Source organism: Oryctolagus cuniculus, chromosome 19, assembly GCF_051225735.1.
Source record: "Oryctolagus cuniculus isolate XC-2025 breed Fujian yellow rabbit chromosome 19, ASM5122573v1, whole genome shotgun sequence".
Lineage (NCBI taxonomy): Eukaryota > Metazoa > Chordata > Mammalia > Lagomorpha > Leporidae > Oryctolagus > Oryctolagus cuniculus.
The window spans coordinates 62,421,830-62,440,977 of record NC_142885.1 but is presented as its reverse complement, the minus strand read 5'-3'; the positions used below and the strand labels follow the sequence as shown (position 1 = coordinate 62,440,977).

The following is a 19,148-nucleotide window of genomic DNA, read 5'->3' as shown; positions in this document are numbered from 1 at the left end:
TCAGGGTCCTCACACGGTTCTTTTCCATCTGCCACAGTAGACGCTGCTCAAGTATTATGGGATGGTAGGTCGTAAGGGTGGTGGTAGGCTACTCAGCAACTCCATAAGCATCATTCTCCCTAGACAGAAACTAACTTTTTAAGCTGACTGCTAAGAACGAAGAGCACAGTGGAGAATTCTCTAAATGCCTTCAGAACGTTGTAATGATCACAGAAATTCACACACACATACTATGACGAAGTGAACACAATTCCTCAGTGTGCACTGAATTTTTTTGATACCAAAGGGATATCAGCACGGAAAACAGTAAACTCCACATGCACAATTGGGACACAGTTAAGAATTCTAACAAGTTAGGGGCCGGTGCTGTGGCAAAGCTGGTAAAGCTGCCACCCGCAGTGCCGGCATCCCATATGGGCACCGTTAAGAGTCCTGGCTGCTCCACTTCTGATCCAGCTCTCTGCTGTGGCCTGGGAAAGCAGTGGAAGATGGCCCACGTGCTGGGGCCCCTGCACCCACACAGGAGACCCGGAAGAAGCCCCTGGCTCCTGGCTTCAGATCGCGGCCACTTGGGGAGTGAACCAGCAGATGGAAACCTCTTTCTCTCTCTCTGTCTCTGCCTGTGTAACTCCGACTTTCAAATAAATAAAGAAATCTTAAAAAAAAAAAAAAGGGAAAAAATGAAAAGGTATCTGATAACTTACTTTGTTCAGCAAAAACGAGGCAACCAATATGGAAACCTCATCAACTCAAGCAAACAAGCTTTGCTGAGTTTGTGTGCACTGATGCTGTGAGGGGCCTGGTAACCTGTAACTGCTAACAAGATCCCGGAATGCAGGATATGGAATCTGGCTCACCAATCAGAGCCACTGTCGCAGGGCAAGCTGATCTAGAGCTCCTATGTAGCAGAGGGGCTGTCTGCAGAACCCATTCACTGCTCAGCACCCTTTACAAACTTTGTGACTAGAATCAGTACAGCCCGGAACACGGAATCCACTCTCACGAGGCGGAAGAGCCTGTGGATTCATTTACGCAGCTTCTACAAGAGAAGCCCTTACACCCGGCAGCAGTAACACAGCAGCAATGGGCACTCACGGTGAGACGCAACGGGCACACCTGTGAGCTCTGCAACACAGACCCTCCCAGCCACAGAGAGTGTCACAAGAGTTTAGGTGACAGAGACAGGCCTACATCCCGAGAAGTCCAGAGGACTCTAAGACAGAAGATGAAAACACTACCTTTGGGCAATCTCTGTGCCTTAGCACTTGCTTCTGCCTCAGGTACACTGGCAAAGGGCAAGGTCGGAATGAGAAGTACAAAGCCTCAACAGGGAAAGGTGCGGCAGGCATTTCAAAATGAACTCACACCTCAAACCCCTCATCTGCAAATGAGGGCGTTGGACTAGTTCCTTTCATGTCCTTTCAGGTTCTCCTCAAAGACTAAGAAAGCAAACACTGTAAGACAACACTGCATACCTACATTTCTCAAAATGATATTTGCGCTCAATTCAAGGGACCTCTGATATTAATGCAACACTAAGTCCCAGCTCTGGGCAGCCTGTAGGTACTACACCCCCGATAAGCACTTGTGCACTTTCCCAAAGGTAAAAAGAAAGGAAGGGCCTCAGTGCAGCCAGCTCATCACCCAACGGACAGAGTTTCTCAACTCTCAGTGCAACACCTTCCTTTCACTAGTGAAGACAAAGAGGTAACCCTGAGAAAGTTCCTCTGCACTTCAATATTCAAAACCGAGAAAGGACCTCCCAATTATTGGCAAAAAAGTAGGAAGAGTGAAATCCAAAGTCAGTCTAAACAATCCCCAAACAAAATCTGGCTTGTTATTGTCAAGATGAAAGCCATCACCGTTTCATATCCAGAGGAAGAAGATCTGAGGTGGAGACGAGGTCAGAGTGTGTTCTGCACAAGCACTACCTGACGGTTCTCAGGGGGGACAGGAGTGGGAGCCTCACGGCTGCTCACCTTAGGCACGTGCAGTGTCATGGAATGCGACAGAACCCACGCGAGCTGACCCATGTCTGTTACAAATCGCCAGGAAGTGTAGGGAAAGGAAAACACAATCTAAAGGTAAACGCCCCTACTCATCGGACCTCCTTCACCAGTGCAGCGTCGACAAGTTTCAAGCCAGTAACACCGAACACAGCCCCAGATCCCACCTCCTGTCTGCGAACCTCTGCAAGTCAGATTTTCACTGTCCTTAATAGTCACACAAGGGTCCACGTGGTACTCCAAAACCAAGCATCAGTATTTCTCAGGAAAATGGATACAGGGGCATCTGAAGTAGCATCAAGGTCACAGATAAGCTCGTCACTTCAGTTCAGATGAATGCAGCTGGGTGAAAATTATCAAACTCTTCAGTTTTCTAGGACCTTTTGTGATTTCACGGAGTTGTAAACCTGTTCTATCCTGATTTTTCTTCCCAACCAAAAGATGAAAAGATATATATACTCCTGACCACGCAACGCCACAAGTAACAGGTTAAGGAATTTCGTGTACTTTTACACTCCACTTGATATCTGAACTATACAGCCACACAATGGAATAAATGACACGTTTAATAACATGGGGAAGTATCTGGCACAGTAATTACAACACCGCTCGGGCTACCATAACAAAGTGCCTGGATCTGCGTCCCAGCTCTCTCCCAGTTCCAGCTTACAGTCCAAGTGCACCTTGGGAGGCAGCAGGTAACGGCTCAAGTAACCGGGTTCCCATCACCGGTGTGGGAGGCCTGCTTTGACTCTTGGTTTCAGCCTGAACCAGCCCCAGCTGCTACAGGCATTTGAGGAGTAAACAGGGTTGGGAACTCTCCCTGTCTCTCTTTTTTAAATTTATTTACTTATTTATTTGAAAGGCAGAGTGACAGAAAGGGAATGACAGCTAGTTCACTTCTCAAATGGCCAAAATATCCAGTGCTGGCACAGGCCAGGAACCCCATCCGGGTCTCCCACAGGGGTGGCACAGTCCCAGGAACTGAGGCCAACATCAGCTGCCTTCCCAGGTGCATCTGCAGGAGGCTGGATCAGAAGTGGAGCAGCCAGGACTCAAACCTTACTCCAATATGGGAGGAATACAGGCGCTGCAAGTGGTGGCTTAACCCACTGTAACTCAACACCAGCCCTCCCGGTCTGCCTTTTCGTCTGTCTGCCTCTCAAATAAATGTTCAAGATTTTATATAAATAAATAATGAAAATAATATTGTCGAATATATAATGACATGAGAAGATGTTCATAAAAGTGAGAAAAAGCAATGCAGCAAATAGTATTACTAACTGATTCCACTTGTAGCTTACAAAAAAAAAAGAAAGGTTGAGGGGTAGGTGTTTGGTAGAGGAATTAAGGCACCACTTAGAAGTGCATCCCACACGGAACGCCTGGTCTGAAAAGTCCCGGTTCCTCCACTCTGACCTAAGTTCCTACGAACACACCCAGGAGGCAGACTAGACTGCGTTTCAGGCCCTCCACTCTGGCCTGGAAGATCTCTCTCTCTCTCCTCTGCCTCTTAAATAACGTGAGGAAAAACAGGGGGGTGGTGGGGTGAATGTGCAGTCTGGCATGCAGAGGCGAAGGAAGGTATCAGTCGATATGGTGATTATATCACTGATAAAATACACTCCCTGTATTAATTCGGCTTATCTGAATTTTCTCAATTTTCTACTGCGAATATCTACTACTTTTACACAAAAAAAAAAAAGCCCCAAAATTCATTTTTGAATCGACAAAAATTAAGTGGAATGAGAAACACTACTTAGAAGTTCTTACCTCCGATGGTACAGATAGATCACAGGAAAATAAAAGAAGTGTTTCTGTTTTCTGCATTTCCCCTGGTTCCACCAACAGTTAATTGCCACAAACAACACCTGCAGAGCCGAAAAAGTTCTCAGTGACTATGAATAACAACTGAAAAGCCAGTAAGATTTCAAAGACAAAATTATTAAATACTACATTCCTCTCTTGCTGAAACTGAAAGTACAAAAAATTATTTCAAAGGAGGACATTACTTACCGCTAAAATAAAAGGCACTTCATCTCTATAGTATCCAGTTATCTGGAAGCTGGCCCAAGGGGAAAATGATTTGCTTAGAATTCTGAAGTAATGAGTGCCAACGAGCTTTTCTAAGTGTGACTACACTAAAACGTAGCGGGCTTTGTCCTTAGATTGTCAAACTGAGCGTCTGAAAATGAAAATGTTACTGCAAAATATAACACATGTCAAAGGGGGTTTTTTAAAGATGTATTTTCTTTATTTGAAAGAGTTACAGAGAGGCAGATCCAGAGGGAGAGAGAGAGGTCTTCCACTCTGCTGGTTCTCTCCCCAGACAACTGCAACAGTCAGAGCTGAGCTGACCTGAGGAGCTTCCTCCAGGTCTCCCACGTGGGTGCAGGGGCCCAAGGACTTGAGCCACCTTCTACTGCTTTCCCAGGCCATAGCAGAGAGCTGGATCAGAAAAGGAGCAGCCGAGACTCGAACCGGGGTCCGTATGGGATGCCGGCACTGCAGGCTGGGGCTTTGACCCGCTATGCCACAGCGCCGGCCCTGAAGGAATACTTTCAATACCTATTTTTAAAATGGATGCACATAACTGATGATAAAAAATCATACTCGAGCTCTCTCTTCCTCTCTGTCTCTCTAATCCTCTCCTGTCTCTTTGCCTTCTTCACCCCTTTCCCCCAGTCTGCCGTGTTTCCCCCAATAAACTCTTTCCCCTAAAAAAATAAAAATCATACTCGAAAAGGTAGCAAAGGAGAGTAGAAACAGGGGCTGACTATCCACTAGTGTGCAGATGCTGAAGGATTTAGGAAGAAGCCGCCTGTGCCTGCAGTTTACTTTGAAAAGTAACAACCACCACACGGACAGGCTGCAGCTGCCTCCCTGCTTCGGCACCGTGAATGTTCTGTGCTGAATGATCCTTTCTGATGTTGTCATGAGGGGCTGTCCTACAAATTGGATGTAGGGTGATACAGGGGTTGAACAGCTTCCCTGGGCTTTCCTCACTAGATACTGGCTGCACTCCCTCTCTAGAAGCGACGACTAATGTCCCCAGACATGACCAAGTGTCCAAGGGGTGGGGGAAGCACAAAACTGCCTCTGGTTGAGTACTCCTGGATAAGAGGGCTCGTTAGATAAGAACAGGACAAAATAAGCCCATTAAAGTGTTAACACAGGGCCGTTCTGTGGAGTGGCGGGTAAAGCCGCCGCCTGCAGTGCTGGCATCCCATATGGGCACTGGTTTGAGCCCCAGCTGCTCCATTTCTGATCTAGCTCCCTGCTGGTGTACCTGGGAAAGCAGCAGGGGATGACCCAAGTCCTTGGGCCCCTGCCACCCACGTAGGAGACCCGGAAGAAGCTCTTGGCTCCTGGCTTCAGCTTGGCCCAGACTTGGCTTTGCAGCCCTCTAGGAGTGAACTAACGGATCAAAGATCTCTCTTTCTCTCCCCCTCTAACTCTGCTTTTCAAATATCAAATAAACAATAAATAAATATTTTTAAAAATGTTAAAAGAATTTAGGTGGGAGAGAGATGTCAAATTCTTTTACCTTAGTTTTATGTCTGAAAATTTTCATAATAAATTATTGGAAAAAAATGAACATGGACTATGAATGAGAAGCCACCTTCACATGCCTTGTAGCTACTAGAACAACACAGCTTAGCGGCCAGTCCTGCAGAGCAATTCTTTTATTAGAGTCTACGTAAAAGAAAAAAGCAACATCTTTAAGGTTGAAATCTTTATTTTCACTCAAAAAATAGGGCCCAATCTGCCATAAGTGCCAATTTTATTAAGCAATATGGTTCAAAACATTGTGTCTGTTTCCAGAAGTAAACCCACTTCTTTGTCCTACTGAGTGCACGGAACAGCAAGCCCATCCGTGGTCAGGCACTGCAGACAGCATTGCAGCGCCCATCTCTTATCACTGTGCAACTGTTTTTTCTTTTAACGAAATGCTCCACCCACTCCAATCCTGAGATCCTGCTTCAGAAAAACAAGGCCAGTTACATCAGCTTGCAGAGCCGTCTGAGGGTTAGCTCAGGGTCCGATACACCAGAATATCAGACCAGAGTCAGGGCTCGGAAGGACATACTGCTTGTGTCGACAGCAAAACAGCAACTAATTTACCATTAACCTAAAAGGCAGCAGCTTCCCTGCTTGGTTCCATGTGACCGGGGCTCCTCTACAGTCCCTGTCACCCCGCTCCGAGTGTCTGCCAGCTTAGTTACTGTTAGCAACTTGGACAGGAAACAGACGTAAATGCCGAGGGTCCACAGCTGGAACACAGAGGCAAGACCCACAGGCCAAGCAAGGTTCTAAGGAATGAGGAGTTACACTGGTATTTACAGGTTATCCGGTATCCTTCTCAGACATTATGGTTAAAAGGCTACACCGGGCAGGGCAGGAATCTACCACCAGTTGTAACACCGTTTCTAAGAAAAGCCAAGAGAGTTCCAAAGAACTGCTGCCTACACAAGTTACTGCAGCTCAGGTTCTCAGCAGGGGCCTCTTCCACATCTCATCTGCCGGTGCTTTCTGCGTCTTTGCAAAGACCCACAGCAGCTACCCAGCACGTGCAGGGCAGGCACCCTTGCAGCTGTCCTGCTCAGCTCAAAGCAGCTTTGCACACAGTCACCAGACTAAAGCCTGCCTGCCGAACCATGCTTCGGGGAAACCCGTCTGCTACTACTCAAGCCCAGAGCGCAGCTCCATCTTCCAAAGCACAAGGCTTCTGCCCTCACAGAAGTGCTCAGGAAGGCAACCACTGTGCACACTGGCGAAGCAAATCCCTGGTCTGGCTCGGGGCTTTACCAAGAGCTGTTCACTATTTAGAAAATCCTATCACTGAAAACAACGTCCCTGTGGGATACGAGTCACCAACACGTCCGTCACACCTTACGGCTCTGCATTTGTAACTACCCCATTCGCACTAGTTCTACACTAATCTTCAAGGAGCCACTTTGCCCAAGCAGTCACTGTAACAACTGTGTTACAAATTACGTTCCTTGTTTTCCCCTCACCTTTACGTTACAATTAGTACATCAGACGATTTCGAAATTACCAGCTCTGAATTTCTGCCAGCTCTGAATTCCTGTTCGGGACAGACAGGGGCATCACAAGATACTTACTTTCTAAAGGGCAAGCGGGATGTACCGGGATGTACCGGAGCTGAAAACCACTGCTTTCACAGCCCAGTCATTTGTCTCTTGATCCCTCTTTCCTAGCCAAACACCTGCTAATGACAGTCCCAGCCCACGAATTACAAAGATCAACCTTGTCACCTCACACTAACATGTGTACATTTCTCCTATATGACACACCTACCTAGCAAGTCCCAACCTCCTGCGCGCTGAAAGCCAAGAGCACAGGCCCACCTCGGGACACAGAATCTGTTCCTGCTGCTGCCTCAAAGGGAATACGCCCATCCCCTCTGCAGATCCTTCCTGTTTCTTTTGAGAAACAATAATTTATGAAGTACTCCCAGAGTCCACTTTGGCAAACTCTGCCCCTCCCAGGAAGGATAAGAGCTCCAGGGAACGCCAGCATTACCTGGTCTGAAAGCCGGATGGCCGCCTGCTCGATTTCGGCCCTGGCAGCGATGGACTGGCCACACCACGGGGCGTAGAAGAACAGCAGCACCACCTCCGAGTCCCGGCGAATGTGCTCTGCGTAGTCCAGCTGCCCCTGGAAGAGGTCAAGGACCGGAGACCTCGAGGAGAAAAAGCTGACAGGCGGCTTTGCAGGTATTATCACATCTTTTGCTCGACTACAAAAGAGCAAACACACATAAGACTGTTTAAGTTTATCTTCTTCTAACACCAGCTTTGTGTGCAAAGAAGACCAAGCCTACAAGAAAAGTCCTCTTTGGAATAAGAAACGGAGCTTCCAAGTCACTGACCTAGAGGGAAAAGCCAAACTCCCTGCTAAGGCAATACCAGGCTGAGCCAAGGCAAGACACGCACGTCAACAATTCTCCCAGCTGCGGGCTGGGAGGCCGGTAGAGAAGAGAAGGGTGTCTCTGAGGAACCCCTCTGCCTGCCTCCCACACCCCTGATCCCAGCTTCTCTGCAAAGAGGCCGCCAATCCTCAGTGCCAAGCTCAGGACTATGGGGTGGAAGCACCTGTGCCACCAGCAGGCAGCGCTCTCTGACAGATGCTTGCAATCAACTCAGCTTTGAGAAATGTTACCTGTATTAGCTACAGTTGGCCTGCACTTACCCAGGGCATTCCTGCAGGAATAACAAATCATAAGACACATTTCTCCAGATACACAAGCTACTTCCAAAAGTCCATGGAAAACCAGAATTAAAAGCTGAGTTTATCTGGTGCAAAACATTTTTTAAATCCGTGCATGGATTTTTTTCATTATGCATTTTCCATGATCTTTTTGAAAACCCCTTGGGTGCATGAATTTCAAAATTTTTTTGCACTATAATCAACCTATCTTTTAACTCCATTTTTGCAGAAACTTTTTGAAATACCCTCCTCATCTATCCTAATCCAAAGGATAATAAAGATGAATAACAAAAACAGTAGCCCCACTTAACTGGAAAGCCGGCTTTCTGAACACTGGAGGTTCCCGCTAGGGAGTGGGGAGTAGACGGGGAAGAACACTGAACAAGTGGTCAGGAGTCACAGAGCTGCCCATCAAGACCAAAAAAAAAAAAAGAGTCCTGGCTGAGATGGCAGCTCACCAAGTTAAAAGGACCCTAGTTAACACTCTGAACAGTGTATGTACCTGCAATGGCACAGCATAAAACCATTACAGCAGTTTACCTAAGAAACAAATAGAAAATATAAAAATGAAACTCTTAAAAAAAAAGACTAGACTGACCCGGAAGAAAGGGGCCAAATGAGGAACAAAAACCAGAAGACACAAAAATAGCAAGTAGCAAGAAGGTAAACACAATCTCAAGTAAATCAATAATTATATTAACTGTCACAGAACTAAAGAGTCCAATTAAGATAAAGAAACTGACAACCAGGACAAAACAAGAGCCAATTATTAAGCTATGCACAGTTTTAGAAATAAAGACATAGAATAAAAGCATAAGAATGGGAAGAGATAAACCATGTAAACAGTAAGCACAAGAAAGCTGGCAGGATTCAGCAGAGGAAAGGATAAACTTGAGCCCACTCTTAAAATTAAATGCTTCTCCAAAACTTAAACAAAAAAAACACTCAAACTTACTGTAACTTGGATGAGACTCAAAATACTTACAGTGAATGAAAAAAGCTACTAGAGAATACTTGCTAGGACAGTAAGTATACGACACTGCAGAACAGGTAAAAATGTTAAAAGGAGCAAATCTCCTATTTATTCATCCAAAAAAAGTACTGTTACCCTGCATCCAGAGCTTTGAGTCTGTGTGGAACACATTCACAGCCTGAGAAACTCACACACATATACTCAGAAATGCTTACTGAGCAACTATTTTTTTCAAAAGATTTATTTATTTAAAAGGCAGTGTGGCAGAGAGAGGGAGAGAGAAGCGGAGATCTTCCACCCACTGACTCCGCACATAACCACAGCAGCAGAGGCTGGGCCGTGCCAACGCAAGGAGCCTGGAGCTCTGTGCATGTCCCCCACGTGCATGACAGGGACCTTAGTACTTGGGCCTCGACCTCTGCAGATCAGCAGGAACACTGGATCCGAAGTACAGGGGCAGGGATTCAAACCAGCCCAGCCCTCTGACAGAGGATGTGGGCGTCCAAGTGGCCACCAGCCTGCCCCTTATGGGTCAGCTATCACTGTCTTCCCACAGGACACTTCCAGCACAGGTACTGAGGCAAAGCAACAAGCGTGCTATGTTGTCAAGGAGCCTGCTACAGGTGAGCGACAAGACGGTCAAAATACACACAACGGTCACTGCGATGCCAGGAAGCTGACGGGGGACGGGGTGGCGGTCAGGGCAGCGTCCTTTAAGCTGAAACCTGAATGACAAGAGGACAGCCACGCAAAGAGGTGGGGGAAGCCCCTGTGGCGAAAAAGGGCACATCTCCCAGAGGCCCAACACTCCCTCTGAGCAGTCCGTCTCCGCTCATGCAAACCACGTGTTAAGCATCAAGTATCGCAATCAATCAGAAGAGGTCGGTGGTCGGTATCTGACAGCCAAAGAATGGATAATCATCCACTCAGTGTTCTTATTCTACGTATTCAGAGGAGTTCCTAAAATCCACCAGCCAGATCAGAAAACAAACATCAGCCAGGGAAGAGCCGCACTAGCCTCAGCCTCACCAGGAACACGGAAGAGCTTCCACTTAACTTTCCTTTCTTTCAGGTTTCTGAGAAACTGTCCCTAGATCAAACATCCCCTACAGCTCTTAAGTCCCAGGTACAAAAAACTCAAAAGTTGGCTGAAAAAGAAAAAAAAAAAAAAAAAGGCCTGTTGCAACCCCAATTTGGGTATGAAATTCATACCCTATTCCTCCTTTCAGTTCTGAAATCACAAAATGCAATAAAACAAAATGAATATACGTACACATGCATCTTCTACCTTCAACTCAGGAGGAAAAAAGAAGCGGGATCAAGTCCTGGGGGTCTCCCTCCCACCCCCACCCCCGGAGAGGCAGAGGGAGACAGAGCAAGAGAGAACAAGAGGGAGAGTAACCCCTCCCAACTGCTAGTTTACTCTTCAAATGCCCACCATGGCCAGGACTGGGTCAGACCTGGAATTCAATCAACATGGTGGCAGCAGCTCACCACTGCCTCCCGGTTCCACTGCAGTTGGAAACCAGCAGACAGAGCTAGAGGTCAAGTGCAAGTGCTCCAGGGCGGGACTCGGGCATCCTTGCCACTGCCTGAACCTCTAGGCTAACTGCCCGCCCTGAAGGCACAGAAATGCAGGAACGTAGAGATTCAGTGCTCAGAAACACACGGTTATTAATTTTGGCTTAACTGGAAATCAATCATTTTTATATGATCTGGTTTGAACTCAGCTAAGAAACAGAGACTGAAATGGGCAGACACTTCCTTCAGACTTGGAGCTATTAGAAAAAAAATAAATTAAAACACAAGAACTTATTCTCTCTTCAGCTCCTGTCCTCATTAAAGATCTTAAAATAGGAAAAGCGGGACAAAAACGTTTGAGTCAGTTAAACAATGATAAATTAGTATCATGACACCATTCACTCAAGCAGGCAAGACCCCATGACATGCATCTGCATCTATTAAAAGACTGTCCAAGATGATGGATAAACAAGCCAGTTCGCTCTGCTTGCCACGAGCAGCCAAGGATCTCGCCCGCCCTGGACACTGGCTTCAGGCCCTTCCTTCTTCCTGAACTCTCAGCAGGCTTTGCGTCTGTTAAGCCATGTTGGCTCAGGACAAACACGAAACACTACTACAGACTGACAAAACCGATGTAATACCCCACACCACGCCCTCCGAGGGAGGAAACTTCTAGTTTGAACGCAAATGCCACCTTGCAATATTCCACCTTGTAAAACACTGGGTGTATTTTACTTGAGGGGTACAAGGACCAAGAGCAAGGTCAAGAATCTAGTTCCTAAAAAAGAGAGAATTCAATTCAGGCTCAGCCAGCTAACAGGTGGCACGATGGGCCAGGTGACTTTCCCAGCGACTGCGAGATTCCAAGGAGATCTCAGACTGGGCTCTCAAGAATGTGCTAAGTAAAGAACGCTCTCCACGAAGCAGTACTTTCCCAGCAGGCACCCCTGTCCCGGTGGGGGACATCTGGCTAAGTCCGGAGACATTTCCGTCGCAAGCTGCTGGCTTCTCGTGGATAGGCCACTAATCTGCACGGGACAGACCCCCACAACAAAGAATCACACAGCCCGAAATAGCAACAGTTCCCAGACTGTGAAAGCCCACGGACAGTACTGTACCAGGCACAACGGCACATGCGCCGTGACAATGACTACAGTCTGTTCCCTTGTCACTATCCCGATCCTGACAGTTCCCTACCAACAGGAGCCGCGCACTGGGCTCAATGCACTGTTTCAGAGAGGAGATCGTCCGCTGGCCAGCGAGTAAGTCAGTGGCAACCCACGTTTCATAAACTGGAGACCCCGGAGCTAACACTGCAGGTGTGGGAGGCCAGGCATAAGCTCGGACCATCAGTTTTCTGTACACCTGCCCAAAAAGACACACTGCAGTTCATTTCCCCTGCTCACTGGGCTGCAGCCTACTCTGAACTTCCTCCCAGTTCCCGAAAACGGCGGGCTTGCGCAGTCTGCTACCTCGACCTGCGACCTGCGACTCTCCCGGAACCTCTCCGGGCCGGCCCCTTCCCTCTCCCGGAGCGAGCCTCAGATGTCACTTCCTTAGGGAAGCTGTTCGGTCCTCGGGCCCTCGGCTCACGGTCGGTCCCACTCACGGGACGCTCGCCCCATAGGGAGCAAGGACTTTGGTCTTCCTCGGTCACCTGGCCTAGCGCGCAGCGGGCACGGATAAAATTCCCAAGGGTTCCGGGGCTGTCCCCAGAGGCTGTGAAACACTGCACCGGAAGCAGAGGGGAGAGGAGTGGGTGAGGAATGAGGGTCCCACAGCCCGGGCGGAAGTGACAGGTGCGCCCCCAGAGAGCCCAACAGGTGAGGAGCAGCGCAGAAACCCGGCCCACCGCTCTCGGGGCGAAGGGGCGCCGGGCAGCACCCGGAAACCTCCCCGGAGCGTCAAGCCGGTCGCCCAGCGCGAAGTCACCCCCAAGAGAAGGCCGCTATGACCCCCGACCCCGAAGGCCCCGAGTCGGCCGCGCGCCGCCGGCCGGGCGGAGGGGACGCCGGGCCCGGGCCCCGGGGACCAGGGCAGCCTCACCTGCAGGTGAACTTGAGGGCCAGGAGCACCGCGCAGCCGAGGGCTACGGCCCCGCAGAGCAGCTCGGGCCGCCGGCGCGCCATGAGGGAGGCGCCGCGCAACCCGCGGCGGAGCCGGCCCGCCGAGGACGCCCCAGCCGGGGCCGGGCTGAGGGAGCCAGAGCCCGCGGGGCCGCCGCCGCCGCCACCCTCGTCCTCGGCGTCGTCGCTGCTGCTGCTGCCGCCGCCGCGGCCTCCGCATTCCGACATTACATGCTCCCCGTCGCCGGCTTTATACCGCCGCCGCCGCCGCCTCGGGCCCGAGGGCCCGGCCCGGCCCGTCGCTCCCCAATCCCGCAGCTGGCAGCGCCCGCTAACCCGGACCCTCCACGTCAGCCGTGCCGCCGCCCGGGCGCCGCCCCCTCGCACGCGGCTCCGCCCCCTGCTCCAAGGACTCCGCGCGGCTTCGGGCTCGTACGGCGGCCACGCCCCTGCACGCATAGCCCGCGCAGACGCCTACAGCGCCAGTGGCCGGGCCTCCGTCCCAGAGGTCCCGCCCCCCATCCTCCGAGTCTGCGCAGAAACCTTCATCGCCGGGGCTCCGCCCCCTACTTTTGGAGTCTGCGCATGCGCAGTGGCAGAGCGCCGCGGTACTGCTACGGAGGCTCACGCTTGGGGCACACGGAAGGTTATGGGTCCTCCTGGAGAACCCGCCAGCCCTCTGGGTTTTATGGCCGTGACGATAACAGCCAAGCGTCCTCACGCTCACTACAGGCCCCAGAGGACGTAGGTGCTATTGATTACTCCCGCTCTGCGGGAGGGAATAAAACACCTGCCATTCCCTGTGTGTCCGTGTGTAGATGGGGTGCCAGCAGGGTCGGTCGGGGATTGCAGCGCCTGGTCTCGGTCCCTGTGGCCTCGCAGCGGCAGCGACTGCAGGTCGGCGCTGTGCACCCCGACACGCAGCCCTGTGAGGAGGCGTGGAAGAGCCGCGCAGCCCAGCCCACAGGGTCGCTTCCCGCTCTTTAGCAAATACAGGAGCTTAGCCAAGCGCTGGAGGCCCGGAACCAATGACGAGCAGGTAGATTTTTTAAGATTTTATTTATTTGAGAGGTGGGGTTACAGACAGCGGGAGAGACGAGAGAGGTCTTCCATCAGCTGGTTCACTCCCCAGATGGCCGCTAGAGCCAGAGCTGGGCCCCTCCGAAGCCAGGAGCTAACCCCCGAGACTCCCACGCGGGTGCAGGGGCCCGGGCAATTGTCGGCCATCTGCCCCTGCCCTCCCAGGCCATAAGCAGAGAGCTGGATCGGAAGAGGAACAGCCGGGACCCGAACTGCCGGCCGTACGGGATGCGAGCGCCGCAGGCGGAGGCCCAGCCCGTCACCCCAGAGCGCGGATGCCAGCAGGCAGAGTCCTCTCCGGGTGCGGTGATTGAAAAGGCGGCGCGGTCGGCGGTGGACAGGGAGGAGGGGGGGGGGGCCTCGGATCCACAGGTGGCCTCTGATGCGATCAGGAGTGTCTGCTGGGGTTCCCCACCCAGTCCTTTAGCGGTCACGCCCAGGCAATAGAACCGGAAAGGGCAGGTCGAGCGTCCAGAGAGCTGCACACGTGGAGGTTCCCGACTGGGAGGGGTCCAGAGGCTCGGCCTGTGCATGGTTTCCTCTGCTCTCTGCAGCATGCCCTATAACAAGCCAATAAAACAACGCCTCGTGGCAAATCAAACGCAAGGAAGAGGCTGTGAGGATCCTGATTCCTAGCTGGTCAGCCAAAAGCGCCAAGCACTTCCACCTTCAGAAGTGGAGAGGGCTGGCCCCGGCTCTAACCCTGACTGCAGGTGGACAGTGTTGAGGGCTGGCCCCGGCTCTAACCCTGACTGCAGGTGGACAGTGTTGAGGGCTGGCCCCGGCTCTAACCCTGACTGCAGGTGCACAGTGTTGAGGGCTGGCCTGGGCTCTAACCCTGACTGCAGGTGGACAGTGTTGAGGGCTGGCCCGGGCTCTAACCCTGACTGCAGGTGCACAGTGTTGAGGGCTAGCCCGGGCTCTAACCCTGACTGCAGGTGCACAGTGTTGGTGTTGAGCTGAATTAGACAACACCCCTCTGGTGTGCACTGCTGTGGAACTGCTTGTCTGGTGGGCTCAGAAGTGATCCAAGTTGTAGGAGAAACTAACAGGTGTCAGGCAAGTAAGACTTTGAGGGAACTAAGGTTAAGCCACCACCAGGGATGTCAGTTCAAGCCCTGGCTGCTCCACTCCCATCCAGCTCCCTGCTGATCTGCTTGGAAAGCAGCGGGAGACGGCCTCTGCACCCATGTGGAATATCCAGTGAAGTTCCAGGCTCCTGGTTTCAGCCTGGACCAGCCCTGGGCATTGCAGTCGTTTGGGCTGTGGACCAGCAGATGGAAGCTTGGTGTCTCTCTTTCATCTCCCTCTCTGTCACCCTTTCAAAATAAATCATTTTTTAATGGGGCAGGCATTGTGCACATCATTCATGATAAGCCACCACTTGGGATATCCACAGCCCACATCAGAGTGGATTCCAGTCCCACCCCACCTTCCAATCTAGCTCTCTACTAATGTGTGCTATAGGATGCAGGAGACATGGCTCGTGGGAAACTCAGTCATAATTCCTAGCTCCAGCCTCTTCCTGGCCCAGGCCCAACTGTTATAGACATTTGGCATTTGGGGGGGGGGGGGGTTACCAGCAGATGGAAAATATCTGTCACTGTGCTTTTCCAATCAATAAACAACTTTAAAAGCATGGCCCAGAGAAGTTAGACTCCCTCCTCTGCCATGGGTCAAGTATGTGACCCTAAAGCAAATCCCTTCACTCCTTGTCCAGCTCTTGGTTTGCATGGAGGTAAAATGGTGCTATCAGTGGCCATCTTTCTAGGTGTGCCAGATGTCCGGTATGTCAACCCCACGGGCCCAACGTGTTGGTAGCTCCCTCTTAGCTGTCAGTTTGCTGTTTTTCTGGCTCCCATCTTCTGGGTTCCTTCTTCATTCTTTGTGTTAGTAGATAGTTTTTTAGTATAGTATTAATTCCTTTTTTTTTTTTTTTAAGATTTATTTATTTGAAAGACAAAGGGCCGGCGAGCGGCTCACTAGGCTAATCCTCCACCTACGGCGCCGGCACCCCAGGTTCTAGTCCCGGTCGGGGCGCCGGATTCTGTCCTGGTTGCCCCTCTTCCAGGCCAGCTCTCTGCTGTGGCCAGGGAGTGCAGTGGAGGATGGCCCAAGTACTTGGGCCCTGCACCCCATGGGAGATCAGGAGAAGCACCTGGCTCCTGCCATCGGATCAGCACGGTGCGCCGGCTGCAGTGCACCAGCCACAGCGGCCATTGGAGGGTGAACCAAAGGCAAAGGAAGACCTTTCTCTCTGTCTCTCTCTCTGTCCACTCTGCCTGTCAAAAAAAAAAAAAAAAAAAAAAAAAAAAAGAAAGAAAGACAAAGTTACAGAGAGAGAAGGAGAGGCAGGCAGAGACAGAGAGAGGTCTTCCATCTGCTGGTTCACTCCCTAATTGGCTGCAATGGCTGGCGCTTCCTCCTCATCTCCCATGCAGGTGCAGAGGCCCAAGGACTTGGGCCACCTTCTACTGCTTTCCTGGGCCATAGCAGGGAGCTGGATCAAAAGTACAGCAGCCAGGGCTCGAACCAGCACCCATACGGATGCCAGCGCTGCAGGCGGCGGCTTTCCCCACTATGCCACAGCGCCAGCCCCTATTAATTCCTTATTATTTGGGTCATCACCACAGCCTTCTAGGGTGTGTTCGACATCAATTTTCCCTGGAAAAAGAGGGGGAAAGGAGTTGGTGGGAAAGTATAGAGAAGAGAAAATCTAAGGAAGGTGCTCAGAATAGGAGTCTGAGCACAGTCAGAATTCTATGCTGTTCTGTAGCAAACGCCCAGCCAATACAGGTCAGGTATCTGGCACGCTAAGATGCTCCTGATGCCCGTCTCCAGCCTCTGGGTCTGCGGACCTGCGTGGGCTCCTCTGGCGTCTCACTTCCTGCAGCCATGCTCCCCTCCCTCCCCCGCTCACAGCACAGAACCGAGACCCTCTCCTGTGCTGTCCCACAGTCACACTCCTTCCAGGACATCACGAGGAAGGGCCTGCCCCTGCGAGACTGACGGGCTGCAGCCTCTCAGCCCCCTGGTTCTTGTCCTTAGTCCCTCCCTCAGATGGCCCGCCCCACCCCAACAAGGAGCAGGCACTAGCAGTGGGCTGATGAGGTAGCGCCGGCACCACCTGCCACTCTTCCTGGCTTGCTGGTGCCACCCTCGGAAGGCTGAGGGGCACAGAGACAGCTGTGCCACTTCTTAGGCTCTGCCGGCCCATCCTTGAGCACTTGGTTGGAGGTTCTAGCCAGGGAGTGCGGCTACTGTTGACTGAACACCAGAACTCCTCTAACGGGGAAGGCCATCCTCTTTCACCAAAGGGACACACATGGAGCAGGGAGGGAGGGAGGGGACACCCGCCCAGCCAGCCAGATCAGCCGAATCAGCCCTGGCGATCCGTGGGGTGACGGATGTCGCAGCCAGATCGTCCTCACGTCCGTGCCAGCCCATCCTGACCACACCTGCAGAGAGCCGTCTCTCTGGGACCCACGGCCTCCGTTCTCCCCTGTCAGCCGTCTCTCAGTGACACCGGAAGTACGACCCTGCCAAGCACAGGAGAGGCTCTGAAGCTGCTTTCCCGTCCTGCCGATTTGCATTCCATCACGCATCACGTACCTGTTCCTAGAACCCGACTTGCGATTTTAGAACCCACAGTTTGAACAATTCTGTGGGAAAATGATATCAAAAAGTCAGAGATTTATATATAAAATCTTTATTACAGGCAGTATTGGTCCATACACTACACAATACCAACAGTACAAGTTTAATCATTGAAATCATTTAAACAGCAAAAGACCAAGAAATAAAATTTGAGTCAACTGATTTTTTTCAAAATATTCTCAATGCACATTATCCTCAGTTCCCTTATTATAGTGAAACATACAAATACAGAAAAATACCCCATTTAACAGGTACTGGTGTTAAATGGTTATTTGGCTTAAAATCTGAGTTAAGAAAATCCTTTTTTAAGCAACCTACGTACAGATAAGTAGCAAACATTATTAAATACGTTCGTTCTGCTAAGTGAAGAAATTTCATCCCGCATGTACTCTGATCCCGGTCCAAGTGTGTATTCTCTTAGCATCACGGTTCTGCACTGAAGGACCAACGCAGAGAGTCGCCCCAGACATACCCTCACCTCCTCTCCAACTCCTCCTCCCACACTCCATTCAACAGACGGCAGCCGGGGAGCAGTCACCTCGCCATTTGATGCCAATGGTTCCGTGAGAGCTGGGCCAGACCCGTTAAACAGCCCGTTTTCCTACCTACTGTGGGTTGCTGCTCAGGATATGTGCCAATTCAAGCAGAAAGTCTGAGCCCCTCTGCTACGTGCCTTACAACACTTGCAATTTCTCTGGTCAATGCTCTGATTAGGTTACATACATAGAAGCCAGCATATTAGTTTAAATCTTTAAACAAAAAACTATATTTTCCAAAGTCATTATCATTTGGGGCAATTAAGTGATCTTTTCGTGCTTTGCTGAGCTTCATCTTTAGGACATTTCTTCTTTCTTCCCATTCATGAAGTTCAGCGTTTCCATGTGCAAATTTACAGCTGTTTCCTTCTGTGCAGCTACCATTCATATACCTGTCAGGACAGGGCAGCTGGTGAGCGTCCATCAGTTGTTTCTAAAACTCCGGACATGGTTCTTTTATTTATCTAAGATTTATGTATTTACTTATTTGTCTGTATCTATTTGAAAGGCAGAACAACAGAGAGAAAGAACTCTCCCACATGCTGATTCATTCCCCCAACTCCTACAACAGCCAGGTCTGGGCAGGCCAAAGTCAGGAGCCAGGAACTCCGTCCTGGTCTCCCACAGGGATAGCAGGGGCCCAAGTTCTTGGGCAGCATCTTCCGCCTTCTGAGGTGCAGGAGCAGGAAGGTTCACGGAAGCAGAGCAGCTGGGACTCGAACCAGGAAATGGGAAGCCAGCTGGCAAGAGGCAGCTGGAGCTGCTGTCCTACAAAGCGGACTCTCCTGGCACGATCCCGGGAAGGTCCTACTTCACTAGCTCTAGGACTTGCGTATCCCACATGCAAAGCCTTGGAAAATATTTTACACCCATGACATCCGCAACAGAAAAAATCGTACTTTTAAACTATTTAAATGTATTAATGAAAGGTGCTGACTGAGAGCAGGTGTGTGGCCTGGCAGTTAACCTGCCACATCAGGAGTGCCTGGGTTCAAGTCCCAGCTCTGCTCCTGAGTCCATCTTCCTGCCAACACACACACCCTGTGAGGCAGCAGGTGATGGCCCAAGCAGCTGG

The 19,148-nt window shown here is 50.8% G+C and overlaps 2 protein-coding genes and 1 long non-coding RNA gene across 20 annotated transcripts in view; 1 reads left to right on the top strand and 2 right to left on the bottom strand.

Moving 5' to 3' along the window:
* The window catches only part of TXNDC11 (thioredoxin domain containing 11), a 64,696-nt gene extending 51,512 nt beyond the window's left edge, over positions 1-13,184 (bottom strand). Inside the window, exons 1-3 of one of the 7 annotated variants that reach the window (XR_016226223.1) lie at positions 12,781-13,184; positions 7,554-7,770; positions 3,780-3,877 (exon numbers count right to left, since the gene is read on the bottom strand). Coding sequence is in view for 3 of the 7 variants with exons in the window: in XM_089321678.1 (XP_089177804.1) it covers positions 3,780-3,877; positions 7,554-7,770; positions 12,781-13,028 (563 nt within the window). In the remaining 4 variants the exon portion in view is untranslated. Of the gene's footprint in view, positions 1-3,779; positions 3,878-7,553; positions 7,771-12,780 lie in introns of those variants that run through there. The other 6 variants (XM_089321678.1, XM_002711753.6, XM_070064993.2 and 3 more) reach the window with 6 other exon arrangements.
* A 517-nt stretch (positions 13,185-13,701) lies between these two features.
* On the top strand, positions 13,702-14,149 carry LOC149120620 (uncharacterized). The gene is made up of 2 exons (XR_016226225.1): positions 13,702-13,839; positions 14,046-14,149. It is a non-coding gene; the product is annotated as an uncharacterized LOC149120620 (long non-coding RNA).
* A 3,424-nt stretch (positions 14,150-17,573) lies between these two features.
* Positions 17,574-19,148, bottom strand: part of ZC3H7A (zinc finger CCCH-type containing 7A) — a 45,213-nt gene continuing 43,638 nt past the window's right edge. For all 12 annotated transcript variants that reach the window (XR_016226224.1, XM_070064995.2, XM_070064999.2 and 9 more), the window contains one exon: positions 17,574-18,465. Coding sequence is in view for 11 of the 12 variants with exons in the window: in XM_070064995.2 (XP_069921096.2) it covers positions 18,276-18,465 (190 nt within the window). In the remaining variant the exon portion in view is untranslated. The remainder of the gene's footprint in view (positions 18,466-19,148) is intronic.